This window comes from Macrotis lagotis, chromosome 5 (genome assembly GCF_037893015.1).
Source record: "Macrotis lagotis isolate mMagLag1 chromosome 5, bilby.v1.9.chrom.fasta, whole genome shotgun sequence".
Classification (NCBI taxonomy): domain Eukaryota; kingdom Metazoa; phylum Chordata; class Mammalia; order Peramelemorphia; family Peramelidae; genus Macrotis; species Macrotis lagotis.
This window is the reverse complement of record NC_133662.1, coordinates 186,990,609-187,014,281: the sequence shown is the minus strand read 5'-3', so window position 1 is coordinate 187,014,281 and position 23,673 is coordinate 186,990,609. Positions and strand designations below refer to the sequence as shown.

The 23,673-nt window shown below is 32.2% G+C and overlaps 1 protein-coding gene and 1 long non-coding RNA gene across 26 annotated transcripts in view; one reads left to right on the top strand and one right to left on the bottom strand.

Moving 5' to 3' along the window:
- Positions 1-23,673, bottom strand: part of AFDN (afadin, adherens junction formation factor) — a 194,755-nt gene that overhangs the window by 49,884 nt on the left and 121,198 nt on the right. For all 24 annotated transcript variants that reach the window (XM_074188039.1, XM_074188042.1, XM_074188044.1 and 21 more), the window contains 6 exons: positions 22,460-22,603; positions 21,636-21,834; positions 18,940-19,043; positions 17,595-17,681; positions 266-331; positions 20-93 (listed from right to left, as the gene is read on the bottom strand). In XM_074188039.1, the coding sequence (XP_074044140.1) occupies positions 20-93; positions 266-331; positions 17,595-17,681; positions 18,940-19,043; positions 21,636-21,834; positions 22,460-22,603 (674 nt within the window). The remainder of the gene's footprint in view (positions 1-19; positions 94-265; positions 332-17,594; positions 17,682-18,939; positions 19,044-21,635; positions 21,835-22,459; positions 22,604-23,673) is intronic.
- Positions 1-23,673, top strand: part of LOC141488194 (uncharacterized) — a 79,594-nt gene that overhangs the window by 6,982 nt on the left and 48,939 nt on the right. For both annotated transcript variants that reach the window (XR_012468610.1, XR_012468609.1), the window contains exon 2: positions 10,680-10,785. This is a non-coding gene — a long non-coding RNA (uncharacterized LOC141488194). The remainder of the gene's footprint in view (positions 1-10,679; positions 10,786-23,673) is intronic.

Sequence of the window (23,673 nt, the reverse complement as noted above, 5' to 3'; positions counted from 1 at the left end):
AAACAAAAAGAAGTAATACCTTTCTTGGGACAGTCCTACTAAACTCCGCCCATCCACACTGAGCAGTTGATCACCTGCAGCCAGACGTCCATCCTATTTATCAGTTATATATAGGAATAGAGGGAGGAAAGAGAAAATTTTTATTAGTGTTTTGTATCAACTGTTAAAAGGCCATCTATGTTTGATAAATAGTTCCAAACAACTTGTTTTTAATCAAGACACTTTCTGCATGTTGGAAATTTACTAATTTAAAAAGTTTACTAACCACATCTGCAGCACCTCCTTTTACAACAGACTTCACATAAATTCCAAGTTTATCTTGACCTGCACCCTATGGAAAGAGATAATATACACTGTGTTTAAAAATGAATGTCTAGAAGTTTATTTAGTATGCTTAAAAATCAAAAGCTTCTAAAGGTTAAATGAAGACTTGATTCAAAATCTTATTTATATAGAATTAAACTCCTTACTTTACAAATCCAAAAAGTAGACCAAAAAATGTTTCTACCTAACTTTTAAAACTGAATGGCTACACTTAAAATATAAATCAATTAATAGTACGTCAACAATTTTTAAAATGCTCTGAAGTGTTTAAGAATAAAAAAACACAAAGTCTAGGAGTCAATTCTGGATTCTAACATTGCCAATTTATGGCTATGAGAACTCGAAGAATGTCAGTTTACCTACTAGTAAAATTAAGATGATACTCCTACTATGTAATCCCATGGGTCACTGTGAGCAAAATGTTTTATAAACTGTGTTGAAAAAATGAAAGCTATTATGATTCCAATAAATCGTTTCGAAAACTAGGCAGTATCTATATGAATTTCATTGTAATTGTTTAAGATTAAAAATATCTTTACTTCCCTTCTTGTATTACTACTGTATAGGCTCATCCTAATCTCCTACAACTGTTCCTTTATGTGTTCTAAATCTTTATACAAGTTATATGCTACTTCACCAACTAACAATATATTGCTTGAGGACAGGCACTGTTTTTTCTTTCTATCACCAGGAATTAAAAATAGCTCCTGGAATTTAGTAGTGCAGCTGATCTAGAACCAGATGAAATATTCAGAGCTAGAGCCATAAGCCAGCCCAAAAGGGGGAGTTATACCATGTACAATCAAGTTTTTACACCGTAGAAATCAGAAAACAGCTCAAATCAGGGTCTGATATATTGTTTTGTAGACTGTTCAGATTAAAAGTGTTGGATAAAATGTTAATATTGCAGAATATACTTAAAGTACATCCAATGCACATTCCCTAGTCAGTTGTGAAATATTTACCAGAATAAAATCTGCTAAAATGCAGTTGTCCTATGCACAAACAATGAAATACAGTAAGATAAATGCGGGCAATTTTCTTCTGATTAATATTACTTTACAAAGCTATAAAATGCCATTTTTGTGACAAAAATATAAATTTTACATTATTTAAACAATTTATATTACTGGTTCCTGGAGTAGTTTGCCATTTCTTTGACCAGTTCATTTTGCAGATGGTGACTGGAGGCAAATGGATGAAGTGCCTTGCCCAGGGTCACATTAGTTAAGTATCTAAGGGTGGATTTGAATTCAAGTCTTCCTGACTACACACCTGCTACCACGTACTCCCATCTACATATATATATATATATATATATATATATATATATATATATATATATATATATATGTGTGTGTGTACACCCATGCAAATAGTACTTCATATAAAATACACTTCAATATTGAAAAGATCTATGCTGCCCTTCTAGTGGGTTAAAAAATACCTCAAAGGTTGTGCTTTATAAAATTCCTACAAAAATTTTTTAACAGAACTATACATAACAGGTAAATTATACCAAAATTTTTTTTAATGAATAAGAGATGCTTTACTTAGAATGCATAATTGTATTTCATGCATTGATATGTAATAAAAATAACAGCTCATTACATTTTTCCAGTAATTGTGGACTAAAAGTTCCATTCTGATCATGAAATTTAAATATAATAACTAAGATTCTTTGACTCTAAAATACCAGTAAATTAGATCAGTATTGATGAAAACTGAATTTACTCATGCCACTGAACCTGAAGAATTCATTCTGAACTTTCTGGCTTAACCACAAGAAGTACTCAATGAGTAGATCTAATCCTCAATCACCCCATACAGTTAAATGAAACTGAAGGATTTTCTTCCCTTTCTTTGCCAAGAGCTAGAAGAGCACTTGGTACTTTTATGTATATGTCTCATTTTCTATTAAAATTATTAATAAACATTTAAAAAATCTTAATATTGGTAAAAATGTGTCCTATGACGCTGACAATATAGTAATTTAACAAGGACAATATTTTTTTGCCTAAGTTTTCCTTCAATTTTCCCACTGATAACAAAAAACCTTTAAATTATAATCTCTTTGGAGGATAAGGATGAAAACCATGAAGATGAAAGAAATAGGTAGAGATCTGCAATGATGTAGAGTACCCACACTGATGAGATCAGACTCACTAAAGCAATAAGATATTTAACTTAATCACTGGTTCCCTGCAAAGGCATTAAGTAATTAGAATGTTAATTAAACCTCTCAAACCTTTCAACTGATTTCTGAGTTTAGACACAAGTACAGAGGACAATTTCAAAGTTTCTATTATTATCTATATCTATATATAGATATATATATATGATTTAGACAAGATCTCAGGTTAAAATTTGTATTATATTATAAACAAAGGGACTGATGATTTCACAGAGCTAGACAAATGCATCATTTAACTTTCAAGTAATATAAATAATGTTAGAAATCCAGTCAATATGGCAGTTTTAGACAAAATACTTTCACAAATTTGCAAAGTCATAGAAATTACACCTTTTATGCCACTGTGTTAAAAATATGTATTTTACTATATTTTAAAACTGAATTAAAGGATTAAACATTTAAAATACAATTCCCTCTTCCACTTCTTTTCTCTTGACTGATTTGAAAACGACAAATTCTGACTGCTAGTCATGGCTAGTACCGAGAAGCACTTCTTACTTGCATGATCCATACTGACCATTCACAGCATTTCACCATATGCAATTCTAGTCCATAAGTCTTCCAGACTTTCCACCTATATAACTTATTTCTTTTAAATCTTTTAATATTTCATAGATATTGTAGGACTATCTCTCAATCACTCCCTCTTCCTATTTCATGACTTTTTCTACCTCTTAGTAATAGCTTTTATGAACCTTCTTTCATACAACACTGGCAATGTATTTATATCTACAAAGCATATTCTCCGTAGCTAATTGAGTCATAGGCAATTTGATAATGTGTTATGCTCTTCAAAGTTCTTTTCAGTTTTCCCTTATAGTCCCTGTTGGCTATCAGCACTATGCTAGTATTTGCCTTAAGAGCTTACCCCATGCCTTGGACAGAATTCCCAAATCACTCAAATCAAAGAGATGCTCTCTCAGACTCTTGGACCACTGATGGAGCCCCACTATCAATGAACTGTGGCAAAATCAGAAGAAAACAAGTTTCCCACAAGAGGAGTAGCTCCTCTGTAGACAGCCATTTCCAGAATGTCACTATAGAATGGGAATCTGGAGTTGTGTGTGGTCTAACTAGTGGGCTCTAACTTAAGAGGCAGAATGGTACTGTGGCCTTGGGGACAAGAAGGCCTTGCACCCTGGCATATACTGTCTATGAGACCCTAGGCAATTAATTTAACCTTTCAGTGACCCAGAAAAAAATTCTGAAATGATAAGAAAAGTGCTAACCTGAAATGAATTTCCTTATACTCTATTTCTAAGTAAAGTCTGTCTCAAACTCTATTATCTGTTGCCAAATCTTAAAATTTCTAGTCTGACAGCATCTTTCATATGAAGCCCTTTCTCTCCACTCATGTAACCCCACCCCCTCCAAGGTAAGGTACCTTTCACCTAGAATATAAGAAAGGATCTCCTAATTATAGTCTCTTTGCTTTGTCATCCACTCCATATTCTAAACAGCTACAAAACTGATTTTACTTAAAGATAAATGACCATAAGCTTCATTGGCTCCATTATATTAAGATGAAGTATAGAGTATTCCAAAGTCTCAGTGCAATTTGAAACTAGTAAAGTTTAAAGTACAAATTTCTTTGGTTTTTAAATTCCTTCACAAGTACTACCTGATATATTTCCAACAGAATGCATGCTCCTTAAAAATTATTTTTTCCTGTTATTTTGAGGGACTGAAACTATGAGACAGTTACTAAATCCCTCTTGATCAGTGACCTCGGTGGTCCTTTCATCCATAATAAATTCTATATCTGAAGAGACCCCGCTTTTTTCACAGATTTCACTAAATACACTGTACGATCAGTTTCCCAATGAACACACACAGAGCCACAGCCACACGCCCTCTCCTGGACTTTTCTTGCTCTATTCTTTTCTTTTCCCTGTGTATAGTTATTCCTTCCACATCATGTGGGCTAAGAGCATGGAGCCCCACTGATCTGGAAAATCCATTTCAAATTTTTTGCCTCTCTCTTTGTACCAGAGAAATATGACTTATGGTAGTATTATAAAATAAACTATACCGATATTGTACAATACTATGCACATATTGTATGCATGAGTTTCTGTGGCTGCTGCAAAAATCTCCTCAAATTCTCATTTCTTACGCCGATCTAGGATATGTCAAAACCACAATGGGGAAAAGTTGCAATTGTGGAAGTGATAACTGTACTATTTCATTTGATGATCCCATCAGTTCTTAAGACTTCAGAGTTATTTCTATGCTGATGACTCTCAGATCTGCTTATCCAGTTCTATCTTCGCTCCAAAACTCCAGGTTCATATTTTCAAATGCCTATTAGATATCCTCAACTAGGAATGTCCAGCAGACAAACTTATCAGGTCTAAAACTGTATTTGAATTTCCCCTCAAACTTTACCTCTTCCTAATTTCTCTATTAATATCAAGTATACCACCATCTTCTCAGGTCTCAGGTTCTTAACCTAGGTACCATCATCCACTCATCTCTCTTGCTTCTTAATACACAAGCTGTTGCCAAGTGTGGTGATTTTATCTTCTTAGCATCTCTCCAATGTCACTGCTAATACTTTAATATGGGTCCTCATCATCTCACACTTGGATTACTGAAATATCATGCTAACTGGTCTTTCTAACTCAAGTCTCTCTTCAATCCAATCTCCACTTGGCAGTCAAATTGATCTTTCTAAAGGGCACACCTAATCAATCATATCACTGCTCCTCCCAATTAAGGTACTCCAATGGTTCAAAATCACTTCTGGGATCAATATAAAAAAAATCCTCAGTTTGGCAGTCAAGTTCTTTCATAAAACTGATTCCTCTCCATCCCATTCAGTCTCCTTATAATTAATTACAATATGCTCTGTGATCCAATGACATCTGTCTCCTTGAAAAAGAAATGCTATCTATTCATTCTGGACATTTTCATTAACTGAATCCATTCCTGGAATTCTCTTCATTTCTGCCTCTTCATTTCTTTGACTTCCTTTAAACTTCAGCTGAAGTCCCACATTTTGCAAGAATGCTTTCTCAGTCATTCATATACTTTGGGTTTTCGTTGCTGAGACTACCAAGTAATTATAATCTTTAATTATCTTAATATATCAATTGCTATATTATTAGTTTTATTTACACATAACATTATATTGTGAGAGAGTGAACAAAAGTACTCTAAGGCTGGGGATTTGCTCTTTTTGAACACAGTCTTACCTATTAGTCTGAAGGCACTGAGAAGGGTGACCTAATAAAGACCTAAGAAGTCAGGATATCTTGAGAGGTTCAAAGGAACTAATAAGAAGTCACTGGACTTGCCTAAATGGGCACTGACACAGTCAGTTCTATACTTTAGAAAGATCAATTTGAAAGCTATGGGAAAGATGAACTGAAGTTGGAAGACACCTGAGACAGGGAGGCCTATCAGTAGGCTGTTGTACCCTAGGCATTTATAATTATAATCTTATTTGGTCCTCACAACTCTCCGATGAGAAAGGTAATGGAATCATTTTACATTTGAGGCAAACAGAACCTAGTTCAGGGTCACATAGCTAATAAGTATCTGAGACCAAACCTGAATTCAGGTCTTCCTGACACCAGGTAGGTCCAGTACTCTAATCAGTTGCCTCTAATACTGAGAGGTTAATAAAATGACTTGTCCCGAGTCAGAAGATAGTTATATTAAAAATACCCAGACATTCAAATACACTGACAATTTGGATATCAATCTGGCAAGATCATTTTAACCTAAGCATTCCAGCATATGAGCAAGACTTAATAGTGTCAAGTTTTAATAAATTTAATCTGAAAGAAATTCTATCAAGGGTTTTAAAACATATTAATTTCTTATATAATGAGAATTAAAAAATAGACCACTAGATGGCACAATGGGGAGAAAGTGAAGTCTAAAATTAGGAAGACTGGTTCAAATCCAGACCCAGATACTTACTATGTGATCCTGGGTCTATCACTTTATGCCTCACTTTGCTTAACTATAAAAACGGGATAATTAATAGCACCTACCTCTCAAGGTTGTTGTGAGGATCAAATGAAATAGTTGTAAAAGCACTTGGCACAATGTGACACAGTATGAAGAAAAGGAAAAAAAACCCAAAATTGTTCGTGAAGGTACCTCATAAAGGACTTCAAAAAAATAAAAAAAAAATAAACATAAATGGCATTCCTCAACATTTGTAACATGTTTTATATAACCTGAAACATCAGAAAAACTTTCAATTGTTGAATGTACTATTGTCTAACGTATGATACCAATAGTTTTATGGTTCCTATTTAGCAACACTTATTTGAATTGGCATTCATTTAAATGTGAAAATAAACTTCCTTCCTTTTCAATCTCCTCAATAGATAGTTTGCCTCTTAAATGCATGAGATTTTCACATTAACTTTACTTCAAGGTAAAATTATCTATGCTAATATTTCACAAAGTAACAAAATAAAAATTTGTCATTTACCTTGAATTACTAAAAAGGAGCACATCAACAAAAAAATTTTGATAATTATTTTTATATTATGCTTATCATTCAAATAAAGTTTAGAATAGTCAAATTAGAATAGTCAAAGTCCTTCCTTAAGTCTGTTCTACAGAAGACAAAAACTCTTGAATTCTACTCTCTGGTTAATTTTCTAGATCAGAGGTTTTTAACCTTTTGTTCGTAAAGAACCTCTCCCTTTTGGCAATATGGTAAAACTTAAGAACTTGTTCTCAAAATAATGTTTTTAAATGCATAAGATACATAAAATTTCAAAGCAATAGTATAGTTGTCAATACACACAAACACACACACACACACAAATACTTTGACAAATTAAAAACCACTGTTCTAGTTTAATTAGGTAATACCTTTCCTACCACAAAGAAATAATAAACATGAGATGTTATGATCAAAGAAATCCATTATCAGAAATATACCTTTGCACTGTTTAGTAAAATTCAATGAAATGTATATAAATATATGTATATAAAAAGCTTATAATGACCCAAGATCTCTTTACTGATTTAGGGATACTCAAAAACTGATCTAGATTCTAAACAAAATATTCACACAATATTGCTTCTAGAAAGGGCAAAAACATTTTTTCTTTCAAAAACAAATTCATTACCTTGTAACTAACCTTATCAATGGACCTCTCCAAACTAATATCAGGTTGGTTGTTCTGTGGATACTAAAAAAAAAAATAGCTTCTTTACTAAATTTCAATCACAAAACTAGATAGGAACACATAGAGAGTATGTGTTCTATAGATATAGCTTTTCAGTCTACGGGGTTGAGATCATGGGGCGGCATCCAACAAAATTTTTAAAAAGCAAATTGTTCAAATGTCAAACCTCAATGAAAGAAGAAATTTAGATAAACAAAAAATTTTCACTATATCCACTCTTAATCTTATTTTTATTTGATCACATGTTAAATAGATAACATTATAGACTTTGTGACTAAAAACAGGTTGAGAGAATCTTAATTAAGAAATAGTACTTTCAAATAATTGTTATCAAAACATTTTTCTTTATCCAAACTATAAATTTCTGGTAAAGAATTTACCAAGTATTGGTAACGATAATATATACTGACATCAATACAGCATATTAAAGTTACCAACTGTGTTACATGTTAAATTTGAGTCCCTCATCAGCCTTCCTGCACTTTTATTGATTTATAAAGATGAATAATCTAGACTTTGAAATTACCAAGAAGGTATAGCAGAGTTCATACAATAGCATTTCAGAGTCTAGTCCAACCTAAACTTACATATAAATTGTTCTTACCACATCCATACCTGGTATTTTAATCATCCAGCCTTTGCTTGATGGAACTCTTCTTAGAATAAATCCACTACCTCCCTGAGCCAGCTCTCTTCAACTTTTGAACAATGCTAAATGCTAACACAAAAATAAATATTTTTCTAAGTGTAGATATTTAAACCAATTACTGGGTGACTTACTAGGTACCCTAAGTCTGACTACAGTGTAGGTAAGTTAGTTTTACTCTCTTAGCTGAACACATCTGCACTATCTCTAGAATAAAGTAAAAGAAAACAGCAGGAACACTTTCAAGTATATGCTTCAAAGTTGGAAGGTAAGAAAATCGATGAAGTAAAACTAAAAAAAATATATAAAACAATAACACACCTTAACCAGGGTGAACAGCTCATTTACTTTTCCCAAAGCTGGAAGAGAAACACTAATGTTGTAAATGACTTACCTCTTCTAATGCTCTGACAAGAAAAGAGGCTTTCTTTATTTCAGTAATCTTTACCGGACTGCTCTAAGTTCTAGTTATCTGTCTAAGGTACCAAACAAGTGAGAATTGGTGCAGCAGCCCACACGGTGAACATGCCAGTAGCATTTAATGAGTGAGTGTGGGAGTGTGATGTGACTAACAGCTTAAAAACAACAGACTCAAACACATTAAAAAAAACACCCAACAACAAAAACAAAGAAGTCCCTGAGGAAAGAAACATCTGCCCAAATAGCATGAACTCAACCCTATTGTATTCACATATGGCAATGTATTTTGCACTGAGATTTAGAAGTCTTGAAACAATGGGTGAGCTGAAATGACCTACATGCACAAGAATACTTCAAATGAACCAGGTGTTGATTCATTTACTCTTTTTCCTCATTGCTTAACTCTTTTATTAGCATAATTCATAAAGGCCTCTTTTGATTCCTAAAAATTTCAAGAACTAAGTGTTTCTAATTCAGATCATATGAAGATGCCAAAAATGTCTAGTATAAATACAAGTCAGGCCCAATTACAGCCTGCTATTAGTTTCCCATGAGTTCAAGATGAGGAAGGTTTAATATTATTCAATTTAAAAGTGAAATTTTGTTCATTTACAAATTGACTATGAGTTAAGAGACCTTAACAATTAAGGCTCTGGCTATAAGGACTTTAGAAACAAATTTAAGCTCTTCCTTGTCATTAAAAACTAATGATACTAAATGTATTTCTACCTTTATTAGATTAATTCTAAAATAAATTATCTTCTATATTTTGGTTATGTAAGTTGCTCCTTGATGCTAATTACTAATATAAACCTAAATCCTCAGCAACCTGAAGGCACTTGTCTTTTGATCTGCTATGAACAGCAGGTTATTAATAACAACAGTCTATTGTCCTGGAAGGAGTACTAACTGTCCTAGAGCAGTGAGCCCTGAATTCTCCTCTCCTGATTTGTTTACTGACAAGTTGGGCTACTTTTGTTACGTTATCTTACCTCTGTTTCAGTTTCCATATTAATAAAAGGAGAGGGAGGGAGTAAAGGCTGATTAGATAATATATATAAGGTTGTTTGTAATTCAAATGAGAGATCTATGTAGTTAGGTAAAAGATAATTTTAAGAGGTGACACTAAGGACCAAATTGGAAACAAACAAATAAACAAAAATGAATATAGAGGTAAAAATGAATTTTTCAATCCAGAAATAGCTTCTCTTCACTCTAAGAAATTGGAAGGGAAATGATTCACATTTCTATAAAATATAATTATAGAAATACAATACATCTTTTGGCTTTCACCTTTAAGGAAATTTTTAGCATTTCCTCAATTTATGTACTTGGAACATCTGTAATAAAGTTATGATTAAGGAGAGAATTTAAATGCTTCAGAGGTTCACTATTCTCCATAGTTAAGGTACACCTATATTAAAATTTTCTTCTGTCATAATTTTCCAATAGAAGATAAGACTCTTATTTTGTCTCTTAAGTACCTAAACAGAACTTAAAATAAAATGCAAGACATTTAAATCATCAGGATACTTCCTCAAGTTTACAAACTAATAAGATTTCAAGAAGTTAACTGCTTTTTAAAGTATAAATTTGTTTTTGTTATTAAAAACAATAGAAAAGATATCTTCGGGGAATCATCTAATAGGACAAAAAGAAAGGAGGTATTCATAAAATGTCATAAAAATTATCTATCAATGCTTTCATTAAACCAGTTTTATAGAACTATGTTTAAAAGCAACTGCATTTTCTATAAAAAAGCATACAAAAAAACCCTTTTGGTTTACTTTTTGATTTTAAATTTTAAACATTGCAACAAACTTTTGGCTAGCAAATTTCTTCTTACATTAAAGGGTTGTTTCATGAGAAAGTTAATTATTGACAAGTTTAAACAAGAAAAAGCATTCTCTAAAAATCAGTTTCAACTTTACAGAAAAATATCCCTAACAGCACGGATGAACCAACTCACCATGTATTCTGTTCTTCCAACAACAGAAAACCACATTTTGTTCTCTTGGTCTGATTCTTGATTGAAAAGAGTAAGTATCCCTTTATATTTCCTTAAGTTCAAGAGTCCGCTGGATTTTTTTAAGACACTCACCAACAGAGTTCAGAGCTAGATACTATGACACTGTATGACATTTATCAACACTAGCTAAAACCAATACAGTATTCAGACTCTTACGTAATCTGTCAGACTGCTCTGACTTTAAACTTTATTAAACTTTTAAAATGGGGCCCTTAGTAGAAACACACACACACACACACACACACACACACACACACACACACAGACACCCCTCCTCAAATTCAACAGAAGGAAATGTGCTCAGCCACAGATCTATGAGAAGTAGCAAAGTGTTATTTTTAAAGAGTAAGCTGCATATACACACTATTTCTAAATCATCTGGATTTAATAAAACTTAACCACAATGTGGATGGAAGTCAGGCAACTTTTAACATCAAAACATCTTCTAGGGTTAAAGCAACCAAATATTGCACAAACTTTCAAAAAACAAACAAAACTAAGCAACCGAACAAACCTTGGCTCTGGGAGATACTCTCTTCCTCCTCTCCCCTTCCCCCTCCCCCCATCAACCAAAATACAAACAACCAATTATGTTCACTGGAGAGAGTGAATCTTCTAAATCAAAATAATAGGACTCATAAATTAAGACAAATTTCTCTTCACATAAAATTAATTTATATGTATGTATGTATGCATATATGTTGCAAAAGTGATATATACAGGGAAGACAGGATAGGTTAAAGCTAGGCATCTCCTATTCTCTCAGGCCCAGCCCCACTTGGGGACAGGTGCCTACCCCTTCACCCTTCCTGCCTCAGGGACACCAACCTCCTCTCTGGCCACCATGGGGTGCTCAAAACTGATCTGACCTGGCAAGAGAGGGCCCAAGACTGTCAAAAGGATTGTGGGAGGGAAGACAGAAAGCAGTTTGACCCTCCTGGTAGGAATGGGTAGCTAAGTAGTGCAATGGATAGAACACTGGTCTTGGAGTCAGGATACAGGAATTCCAATCCAGTTTCAGATACTGAAAGCTAGCTGTGTGACCTTGGGCGTTTCACTTAAACTCTTTGCCTTATAAAAACAAAAAAACAAGCAATAAAAAAAAAAAAAACAAACTTGCTTATCATGGCATCACCTCCCAGATGTGGTCTTCTTCGAGAATGGAGGACAAACATCATCATCATACAGGGAAATGAAGGAGAGGTCAAAATGAAAAATATTATTAAAAATGACATTCATGAAGAGCAGCATACCACAGTGGACAGGGAGCTGGCCTAAAAAGAACTCCAAATACTCCTTTGACAGAGACTATATATTGCTGGACAAATTAACTTTTCTCAATGGCTCCAGTCCTTCTATATAAATTTATTTATATGTATCAGAGGTGCTACTGCACTAGTAAGGAGTGTTCCAAAACAAAACAAAACCACCCCCCCCAAAGGGAAAAACCCTAGTAACAGACAAGTCAGCACCAATAATTCAAAAATATAAGTTCTTGTCTCTTGAATTGCACTATATCATTACTGCTTCCTCAAAATCCTTCATGTGGCTGATGACATTTATTTGGAAATCAAATGCCCATCATTGTTGGTTTAGTAGGCTGAATGGGGATTATACCAGTATGTGGCATCATTAGACTCATTTAAAATCATTTTTCTCAAAAAATTTTTAAAGGAATCACATAGTTCTGGGAAGAAAGAAGTCCTAATGATATAATGATATTCACACTGGTAGCTGGGGCAAAAAAAAAAAAGTGTGATCAGCTAATATGGAGACAAAAATGGCAAGAGTGAGATAATGACTAAAGAGTTATATTTTTATTGCCTGGAAGCAATGATCAAAAGAGGATCAAAAACGTATAATGCTTACTTAGCTGATAATCAATCAGGTCCATAAGGATTTGTGTAAAGTAACCAGGAATACTTTGCATCTTAAGAGTCTTAACATTTTTTTTTTGTTCCATACCCATTACAGTTAATTGGACAATAAGTTCAAGAAATTAAAAAAATAACCAAACCCCAAACTGCTTATCCAATGACAGAGTAACGAGAGAGTAACTGACAGCTAACTATAATTGGCATTAGTCCTAGTGGAGTCTAAAGAGGCAGAGATATAGTATAGATCTGGGAGACAGGAATAGTGGGTTCAGAGTCTAGCTCCAAGATGCTAACATACTCCATTTCTCTCTCTCTTTTTTTTAAGGTTTTTGCAAGGCAAATGGGGTTAAGTGGCTTGCCCAAGGCCACACAGCTAGGTAATTATTAAGTGTCTGAGACTGGATTTGAACCCAGGTACTCCTGACTCCAAGGCCAGTGCTTTATCCACTACGCCACCTAGCCGCCCCTTATACTCCATTTCTCAAGTGGTGTATTCGCAATTATTAGCCATACATCTTAAACTTTATTAGGAATGGTAAAAGAATCAGAAACCAAGAACTCATCACCATGCAAGTATTGAGACTTCTCAAAAACCCTAACACAACACCCAAATATTTTTCTTCTTGTTGACTTTGCCAATATTAGTCTAAAGTGGTATTGGAAAAGATTTACTACATTTCTCACTTGAGAATCTTCAAGGAGATAAAGTTTATTTCAAAGTCACCCCAACTATTCGGATCATCTGAAATTAGATCACAGATGATCTCAGATACTAAAAAGTTCATTTTCAGATGATCTGAAGTAAATTTTAAATTAAGTCCATTTTGAACTTAAACACCATTTGTGTCTTAACATAGCTTCTATTCCCTTCATCTTAGAGTACAAATTGCTTCTAGATAATAGAAGCCACATACCAAATTTAAATATTCATTAGTCTCTTAAAAACGACAATTCCACGCAATTGTCTATAATTTTATAAAGCAAAGTTTTCCAATCTGAAAACCAGAGAATGGGTTGGAGAATCTATATGTCATTTTGAAATCTATTTCTCAATGAAATATGCAATATAACTCATTGTCAAGGAAAAACTACATCTTTTATAATTCAAAAATGTATTTTAAAATATATGTAATTGCCACTGGTTAACAACTAAAACTCCTTAAAAGCATTGAGTATATGGCATTTTCCCAATTGATTGATATTAATATTATAGCTATAATCATTTAGAAAGTCAGTCAAATTTTGGATTAAGAAGGGGACCTTCATACTCAAAAAGGCATTGGTTATAGTCACTGAAGGCTCTTTAAAATCTGGCCTTATCTAACTGGTCCCTATCTCACTAAAGCATCTAATGTAGATCTCACATATATCCCAATGGTCTCCTCACTGCCTCCCAAAGCATATTTCACTCATTCTCTATTCAGTCCTCATCCAATAAAAATCTAAAATACCCAACCATTCTAATCATTTACTTTATGGTACTGATCATGTTCCACATTTTCCATGATGCCTCCCATCACAACTATTCTGGTATAGACGGTTCTTTGAACTCCTAGAGCATTTACCATTTATCACACATATGACACATAATCATATACCCCCTTTTACATTTACTTTCTCTAATGATCAAGACTATAAATTCTTGGGAAGTTCATGCCTTGCATTCTTTTATATTCACTTCATTATTAATATGCTATGCAAACATATGTTGTCAAATAAACAGCTAGTATACAAGTCTAGAGACAGAGTACTTTTTCTTCAAGGAGAGTAGGTCAATCATCTAGTGTTGAGCCATATTTTTTATTTAACTAACTTTTATAATATTTCTCCAAAAATTCTAAAAGCACAGTTAATTTCTTATGATTTAGATGTTTATTTTATTTACACTTAAGTGTAGTGTTTTGATTAATTTTTTAAATGAAAATTAGTTATAATTAACCTTAAATACATTTTAATTTTATAATAATGCTATTATGTCTCCACTTATTCTTTCTTATAGGTTATATTTTGAAAGAATCTTCATCTTAAATCATACTAATTAAGTAAAAATTGAAAATTAATAGAAACGAGCAGATTGAAGTATTATTTATTAAAAGAACCTCTTAGGCTCATAGATTTTTTTTATTTTATAGTTCTTTTTTTAACATCGTTATCATTTGTTGATATACAGTTCAAGTCCAAAAAAAATTCTTTCTTGAAACAAAGAAAAGGACAAGCAAAATCAACCAAATTATTGAATCTGTCACAAGTATACAACATTCAAAATCCTCAATAAACTTCATCCCTACCTGATGAGAATAGAGAGCAATTCTTTCAAATACCTTTTGAAACCAGCATTTGTCATTGAGTTTAACTAAAGTATAACTGCATTTCAGGATTCGTTTCATCTACATTATTATAGTTATCATTTAATGCTATCAGAGTTCTGCCTTCTTCACTTTGAATTTATTCATAAGTCTTCTCATGTTTCTCTATCTTCAACAATATTTATTATAGTCATATACCTATCTGTTTAGCTACTCTCCAAAACAGTCAATTGTTTTAGTGTCTAGATTTTTGCTATTAAAAAAAGTGCTGATGTGAATATATTTGTAAACAGATTTGTCTTTGATGTCTCCCCCCACACATTTTTTTAATCTCCTTTATGAAGAATCTTGATAGGCAGGATGGTTGGAAGTGAGGAGAAAAGCAGCAAATTAGCAGCAACCAACAACTAATATTTTATATAATGCTCTAATATCAGGAAAAACATGTTTGAGCTTCATAAAAAAGCCTATAAGGCAGCTGCAGTTATTATTTCAGTTTTACAAAGGAGGAAGAGTTGAGCATGGAAGGATTGCCATTATAATCACTAAGATCTCAATTTAAGCACTGTTTCTGTTGCATGCAGTGTTGCATCTTGTCAGTAGGCCCAGACAACTCTAAAAAGCAGTTGCTAATGTAACAAAGATAAAATTTCCTAGGCAGAAGTTTACTCTATCAATCATTTCCCAAAAGGAAAAGCTTTCACATAATTGCTTTGGTAGTTTTTTTTCCCTAAGAGAACATTAACATAATGAACAACTTTACTTTAAAAAAGAAAAGAAAAAGGTTGAAAGGAATCAATATATGGTCAATTAATTAGGCACATAAGACTACAGGAATAAAATTATTTTTGTTTTTCTACCTTTACACCATATTTTAGATGTATTTCTTACCATCTTGATCACATTAATAAAAATGAAAGAACTACCAGGAAGAAAAACATGGACTGAACTAATTATCATGGAGTATTCGATGGCAAGGAATTCATTCAAAACCTGGTTGAAAATTCTATTACCTAGTTGAACCAGGATTGTCCATGTAAGCAGTTACCAAAGCTAGTTTTCTGTCGCTGTAACCATTGTAAATAGGTAATTCAATGTCAAAGGATTGTCTAAACACAAAACTTGTATACTATGAAAATAACTGTCACAGAATTATAAAGTTCAAAAGCAGCACAATTCAAACACAATATTTAGTAACCCCATGTGTCTTCAGGCAGGACTCACCAAGTCACCACAGATAATTGGTTTAATTCTAAAACATACCTTTTTTTCAATAGGTATTGGTGTTAATTTTTAAAATTAAAGATGTCAGAGCAAAAGTTTTTCTACATCATCAACTAAATCAGTTGCCAGTGAAAATGATCCAACATCTATTTTGGCACAGTACATATAATAAAATAGTCAGTTAAATTACCGTGTAGTAGTTCATAAATTGAAATATATGCTGTGATACAGGTTAATCATCAGAATCATGTTTAAGTCTCTGTGATGTTATTTCAGAGTTTACATTTTCTTTTCTAGTTAATTTTACAGATGAAGAACTTGGGCAAACAGAACTAAGTGACTTGCCTAGGTCACACAGCTGTTAAGTGGCTGAGTCTGGATTTAAACTTATCATGAATCTTCCTGTCCAGGCCAAGCACTTCATTAATTGAGCCACCTAGATATACTGCATTTATTGTAAATAATAACATTGTAAAACAGTTACTCACTGTCATGGTCTAACAAAACAAAAAATTTGTAAATTACAGGTAATAATTCATTTATTTCCATCAATATGTGTCATAAATTTATAACAGAAAGACATAAGAAGTTTGTAGTAAAGAAATTGGATTTATAAAATGTGATAAGAAAGACATGATTTAAACAATTTCCCAAATAAATAATGCCTGCCTGGGCAACATAGCCAAAGTTCCAGTCATTGCTAAACAAAACTTGAAAGTGCTTAGTAAATATTCTAGTAATATAATTTGGCAAGTATGAACAAAAGATTACATTTTGAAAATAACATAATCATACTAATATAAGCTAACTTGCTGATGCATTAAGAATCATGTCAATTCTGAAATAGCTACAAATGTGTACCTTAGCACAGTTAAACATAATTTTAAAAGGGTCCACAAGGTACAAAAGACTGGAAGAAACTCACATCTTCTATGCTGGTTCAAATCATGACAATTTAATTTCATTTTTGCTAAAGCAATTCTCACATTATAGTTAATTGTTAGCCAATGAGCATCTTATTGTCTGAGAATTGTACAAAGGCATTTCCTTGGGATTAGCTTCTGTTCTGAACAATCAGGTGCACTACATGTATGCCTCTTGGTCCCAAGGTAGCTAAAGAGTTTCTAATTCCTGCTCCAGGACTATACCTGCTCTAAACAATCAAGTGTGGCTATGCTCTATCCATTATTTGATCATTTTCAATGGATCATTTGCATGGATCAAACTTTAATATATAAACAGAGTAGTTTCATTCAGGTACTACCAATTCTTTCCACTGACATCAAAAAAACTCAACATGTACTTTTCCTATAGATTCATAAATCCTTCTACATATATTCAACTTTTATCCACTAGGAAACTAAAAGTTTCAAGAATGGATCATAAGAGTAATATTAATTTTGTTTTCCTACCTTTGCAGCAACAATGCTAAGACCCATTCCATTTTGCTTCTTAAGTGTCACAGTGATTATTTCTGGTTCTTTTCTTAGAGGCTGAGTCTAAAGGACAGCAAATAAATAAGTTTTGTTGGTTGTTTTGTTATATGTAATATTTCAAAATTGTAAGCAAACTACCAGAAATGTCAAGTCATATTATGAGATAAATGAGAGGGATTATAAATGGCATAAATCACTGCAGGCAACTAATGTTTTAACTGTAACTGGGTAAACAGACACAATTATAATCGCAGTGTTTATAAACCAGAACCATAGATATTTAGCTACTAAAAGCTTAATTGTAATATCAATTTAAACATGAAATTGCATTTTTTTCTTTGATAGTTTCCAATTTAATCTGTACTCCATATTTCTAAGAACTTATTTCTTAAATACACACTATTAATTCTGTAATACAGAAAAATGCAAAGTCTTGAGTTAAATATGAATTATAAAGTTTAAGATGAGGAAGATTTTTTATAAAATTTCTATGAAAAATATGAAATTTTAATAAAAAAAACCTCAGGATGAGTCGATAGTGTGATAAGGAAGGCAAAAATGCAAAAGAAACTCCAATAAGAAGTCTAGGTTCCAGGAAGAGATGATATAGTCCCATAGGTCTCTGCCTCAATTACATCATATCTTCAGTGTGATATTCAAGGGCACTGATAAGATGAAAAGTATTCAGGAAGACAAGTAGAATAATGGAGGGGGTTGTACTTTTTCCAAATGAGAATCGGTTGATAGAATTGGGGATAGTCTAGAAAAAAGAGCAACTTGAAGGCTGCAGCTATCAGATTCATTAAGTATTTAGCCTGTACAAATGAAATAAAAATTGCTTTCTTTGGTCCAGTAGAACTTAAAAGCAATGGGTAGAGATTGCAAAAGGACAAATTTAAGATAGATATAAACAAAAAATTCCTATTATTCAAGCCATCCAAAAGTGTAATGGGTATTATAATACTGTACTAGTTTTAATATAATTAAGTTATAATCTGAAAGATTAAAATAATGTACTCATTTCCATGCATTAAAGTAATTTCTCCTTTTTCTATCTGAAAGAATGCAATATGTAAATAAGGTGATAAATGTAAACAAAGGCAAGTATATCATACACAAAAATACACACACACACACACACAAGTAAACCCCAAAGGTGCTTTTAAAATTCTTGGTATTAAAATAGCTATTTTAAAAGGCATACAATTGATCTCTACTGAAACTATATTATTTTAGACAAAGGAATGATTTTCAGCTATTTTTTCAGTACTAGGGACATTTATTCTTCTTGATTCCTACAAATGCTACCAAAAATACTTGCCAGTTCGGTGTTTTCTCTCATAAAGTGACTTTCATAATCTGCTCCTTCAAAGTATATTGTCCAAGTGCCTGGTGAACGAGGATGAGGCAATAACCTACAGAACCCTAGATGAGGAACAAATTGAAAAAAAAAGTGATATCACACCAAGTGAAGTCATGAAGGTTACTGAGAGTCAAGTAAACAAATACCTGCTATTACTTTTTTAGTGTCTTTTTTATGCTCTTTCTTTTTATTGAGGAGAAGATTATAGGAGAATTCAAAGTTAGATGCGGTCCTAGATGTCTCACTCTCAATAAATGAAACCAAGCATACAAAATTAATGAAATCTTCAAGTTCATAGTTCATCACTTTGAAGGGGGGGGGGGGGGAAGATACTAAATCCATTTGGAGAAATATAAATGTTCCTGAGTTAAAGATCAATGATATAAAAAGTTCTAAGATACCTGTGAATTTATATTTCCTTTAAAAACAGTCCATTCATCTATCAATTCATTTTTTTTTTTGTAGTGACATCATTTCCTAACCAGTTCTTCATAAACTGAATTCTTTTTTCTTTCTTTCTTTCCTTGTGGGGCATTGGGTTAAATAATTTGACTGAAGTCACACAGCTGGTATGGTATCAATTATATGAAGCCAGATTTGAACTCTGGTCCCTCTGACTGCAGGGTCAGTGCAATTCTTCAGATAAGGTAATGAAGTTATTAATGTATGTGTGTCTATATATATTTATGTACACATATGTATATGTTTATCCTAATGGGTTTTTTCAACATATGTATAAATCAGATAAATGTATTGGCCAATTTAATTTTCTCTCCAACTAATTGTATTCAAGTACAAAGCAGTAGAACAGAGATAAGATGAAATCCATTACTATGGAATATAGCAAATAGAATTTTGCTACATAGAAAATTAATGCTTAATTAATGCATTATAGGTGGATTTGTGAACTGATCCAACCATCTAGAGAGCAATATGGAACTATGCCCAAAGAACAATAAAAGATCATATTCTTTGGTCTAACAATACCCATATTAGGCCTATATCCAGTCAAAAACATAAAAAATGCAAAAAGTTCCACATGTTCCAAAATATTCATAGCAGCTCTTTTTGTAGTGAAAAGGAATTAAAAAGTTGAGTGGATGCCTATCAATGGGAAATGGCAGTACAATTTATGGGATATGAATGTTATGGAGTACTATTATTCTATAAGAAACCATGAATGGTCAGACCCTAGAGAAGCATGGAAGGAATTACACGATCTGACACTGAGTGAAGGGAGCAGAACCAAGAAAACATTCTACACATTAACAACAACATTGTGAGCTGATCAACTGCATGATGAATGCAGCTCCTTTCATCAGTTTAGAGAGCTAGGACAATCCTAGGATACTGGCAATATGACAATGCCATCCACATCTAGAGGAATAAAAACAAAACCCAGCCAAGCATAAAAGAAGAAAAAACAAAACAAAAAACCAAAACCCCTACAGAATCTAAATGAACACTAGACACACTCTCATGCTTTCCTTTCTTTTCCCTTTATCCTAATTCCTCATACTGAAAATGACTAAGCTATAAAGCATGTTAAACACAAATGTGTTATGCACAATATTCACCTGACTGTTTGCTGCTGAGGGGTGGAAGGAAATTATAGAACCTAAAAACATTCATTATACATGTGGATGAATGTTGAAAAACTTTCATTCCATATAATTAGAAAAATAAAATATCAATTGAAAAAATATTTAGAAGGCTGAAGGGAAATTCAAGAAGGGATCACAGATAAGCATGTGGCTTTGCTATGACTGAACTAAATTAAATATATACTTATAAAAAATTATATGCAATAATTTATATATTACAAAATTCATTTGTACAATAATTTATAATACTGTTTCTTGTAGAATACTCTTTATGCTGAAATGTTCATGTTTTTGATAATAAATAAGAATTTTTTTTAAGCTCAACAAAAGGAAAAAGAAAACTAATGTTTAACTTTGGTCTTATGTGCAATGTTATAAAATAAATATGTTAAAGTACCATAACTAAATGGGAAACACTAAGGGTTTCAATGATAAAACTTTTCTTACTTCAAGCAGGCTAAAGTTTAAAGTCAAAGGTATAGGCATGTATATATTAAAAAGAAAAGTTTGTATTGTAAATATTAGTACTTTGCCTTTAATCTATTATTCTAGGGGGGGAAAATGACCACTATCAGAACTGAATGTAAACTAAAAATAAAGCAAGGAGTTTTAAATTAATGGCAGTATCCTGGTTAAAATTTCAGGTAATTTGAATTGAAAAAAAATTTTTTTTTTATTTTCACTAACCTCTAACTGGAATTTAGTCTCTCATCCAATTAAAATATATCAATTTGAGGAGTTCATAGGAGTTGACAAGGGAGTCAAGACACTACATGCTAAAAAGTACAGATAGATGATTTAAAAAAATTAAAAAATAAAAGTACAGATGAGAAAGATCTGTTCCTAAGCAGACATTAATACATGTAGAAAAACATTTTTGTAATACAAAATAAACCAGTTAAGTGGTAATTTTATTAAAGAATCAAATATGAGAAAAGAAAACCACAACAGTCCTTAACTGCCTTCCAAACTAAGGTAATTCCAACTTTCCAACAAAAGTAAATATTAGAGTGGATATTTTCTGACAACTGTGGCTATAGGTTCATTCACCTCTCTGACACAGTGGATCCAAAAATTCCTGTAACCCATTTGGAACATTTCGGACAACATCACAAGAATAACCATCTTCTGGTAGAAGAAAGGGTAGCTGAAGATCGGGATCTTCTTCTAACTGTACTTCTCGCCCATCACTACGTGCTAATTCATCAGCTGTATTTTCAGCAACAGCTACTACATTTTCTATGAGATCCTAAGTGGAAAACAAGAAAATAAGATTCGGAATGAAAATTTAATAGCAGAGATTAAAATGTGAAATTTTGTAGCAGAACTAAAATTTTAGTTAAAGTTAAAATTTTTAAAAAGCTATGTAACATATAGAGAAGAAATGACAGGCATTACTTCCAATTAAATGTACTAATATGCTAAAATGCCTTTATGTTTTATAATATCCAAAAATTTGCTACTGAAGATTAAAACAAAGGCAAGGAATTTTAGATTTGTTAAACTTATTACAAAAAGATATCTTTTAAATTTTGACAATGAAGTATTTTTTGTCCTTTTCCAAAGAAATTGTTTCCATTACAATTCCTTGTGGAGACTGTTATGTATTTGGGTACAGATACACACAAAGCTACTTTATATTAACAAACAAAAATAAGTCCTCCAAATCATTCTGAAGACATATTCCAAATCTACCAAAAAAAACTCAAAGACTGAAGTCCTATGTCATGTAATTCTAGTGGAACTAAAAGATGAAATATTCAAAAGATTATTTTTCCAATAAAATAAAGCATGTTATAATACGTTATATTCTTGTACTGTAAGTTCATTTAAAAATTCATATTCTTCAAGAATTGTGCACGAGATTAACTTACTGATGGAATGAAAGGTTCATCTGGTGCACAGTGGTAATTTTGTAGTAAGGCTTGAAGTTGTAGAGAATTCAATTTAAAACAGGTACTATTAATATTTGGAATATCCTCAGGTGAATACTTATCCATGGTAAGAAGTGTGGTTGCCTGAAAAGCAACAGACTTTCATTGTTACTAAGGTTTATAGTAAAAATCATTGTCTTTTAAGTTAATAAGATGATATAATAAAAGTAAAAAAGTAGTGATATAAAATCATATAATTCATATAGGACTAGCCTTAAAAATCAAGATAACTCTATAGATTATAATTTGCAAAATCAATTCCCATCCATATTAATAGTTTTCTTGCTAAAAGGAGCTCCATACACAAGTGAAATCAAAAGTCCATGGAACAGCTCATTAAAATTAGAAAAAAAAATTCTGTGGTTAATTTGAATAGCAGGGAAGAATAATCTGAGTAAGTTTTAAGATTTTTGAAAAAGATTTGCATTTCATTACCTATTACAAGGGGGACCCTCCCTTCTAATCTAAAAAGCAAAATGAATAGGTCTCTAAGAGTCCATTTAAATGAATTTCAAGGCACAAAAATTTTGAAGAACTCATCTAAAGAGTTTTTAAACTTTTTTTCTTGTCATTAAAACATTTCCCCTGTAATCTGTCATTTAATTATAAAATATTTTCTTCCTTTCTATTGTAAAATTAAATTGTCCTAGCCCCCCAAATGCCCAATTAGTAAAATCAAAATCAAAATAAAGTTTCACTGTAACATATTTTCTACAACCATGAATCAAGGAAATAATACAAAAAATACACTATACACTAGCTTGTCCAGTTTAAAATTTTTCAGTTTTTCCCATATACTTGGATCACTTCTTTGCCATTACATTTAAAACAAAGGATCAAGATAGTCAGAAAATTATAAAAGTTAAAAGATCCAATATGCACTTTGCCATTGCTAAGTTTGGAGAATGCACTATCTTTTTGACTAGCTACTAACTAGAAAAATAAGATACCTCTCATCTCTCTGATGCTTAAATTCTTCCTTATAGCAGTTCAAGCCAAAAAAATGATTTACTTAATCTAAAAGCTATTCCAAGAGATTTTTGCATTCTAAAGTAAAAGCCAAATTGCTAAAAATCTTAATTAGATGTCATTGGACACAATGACACAGGACTTAGTAGCATACTCTCTATTTATTAGTACTTGTTAACATTAAA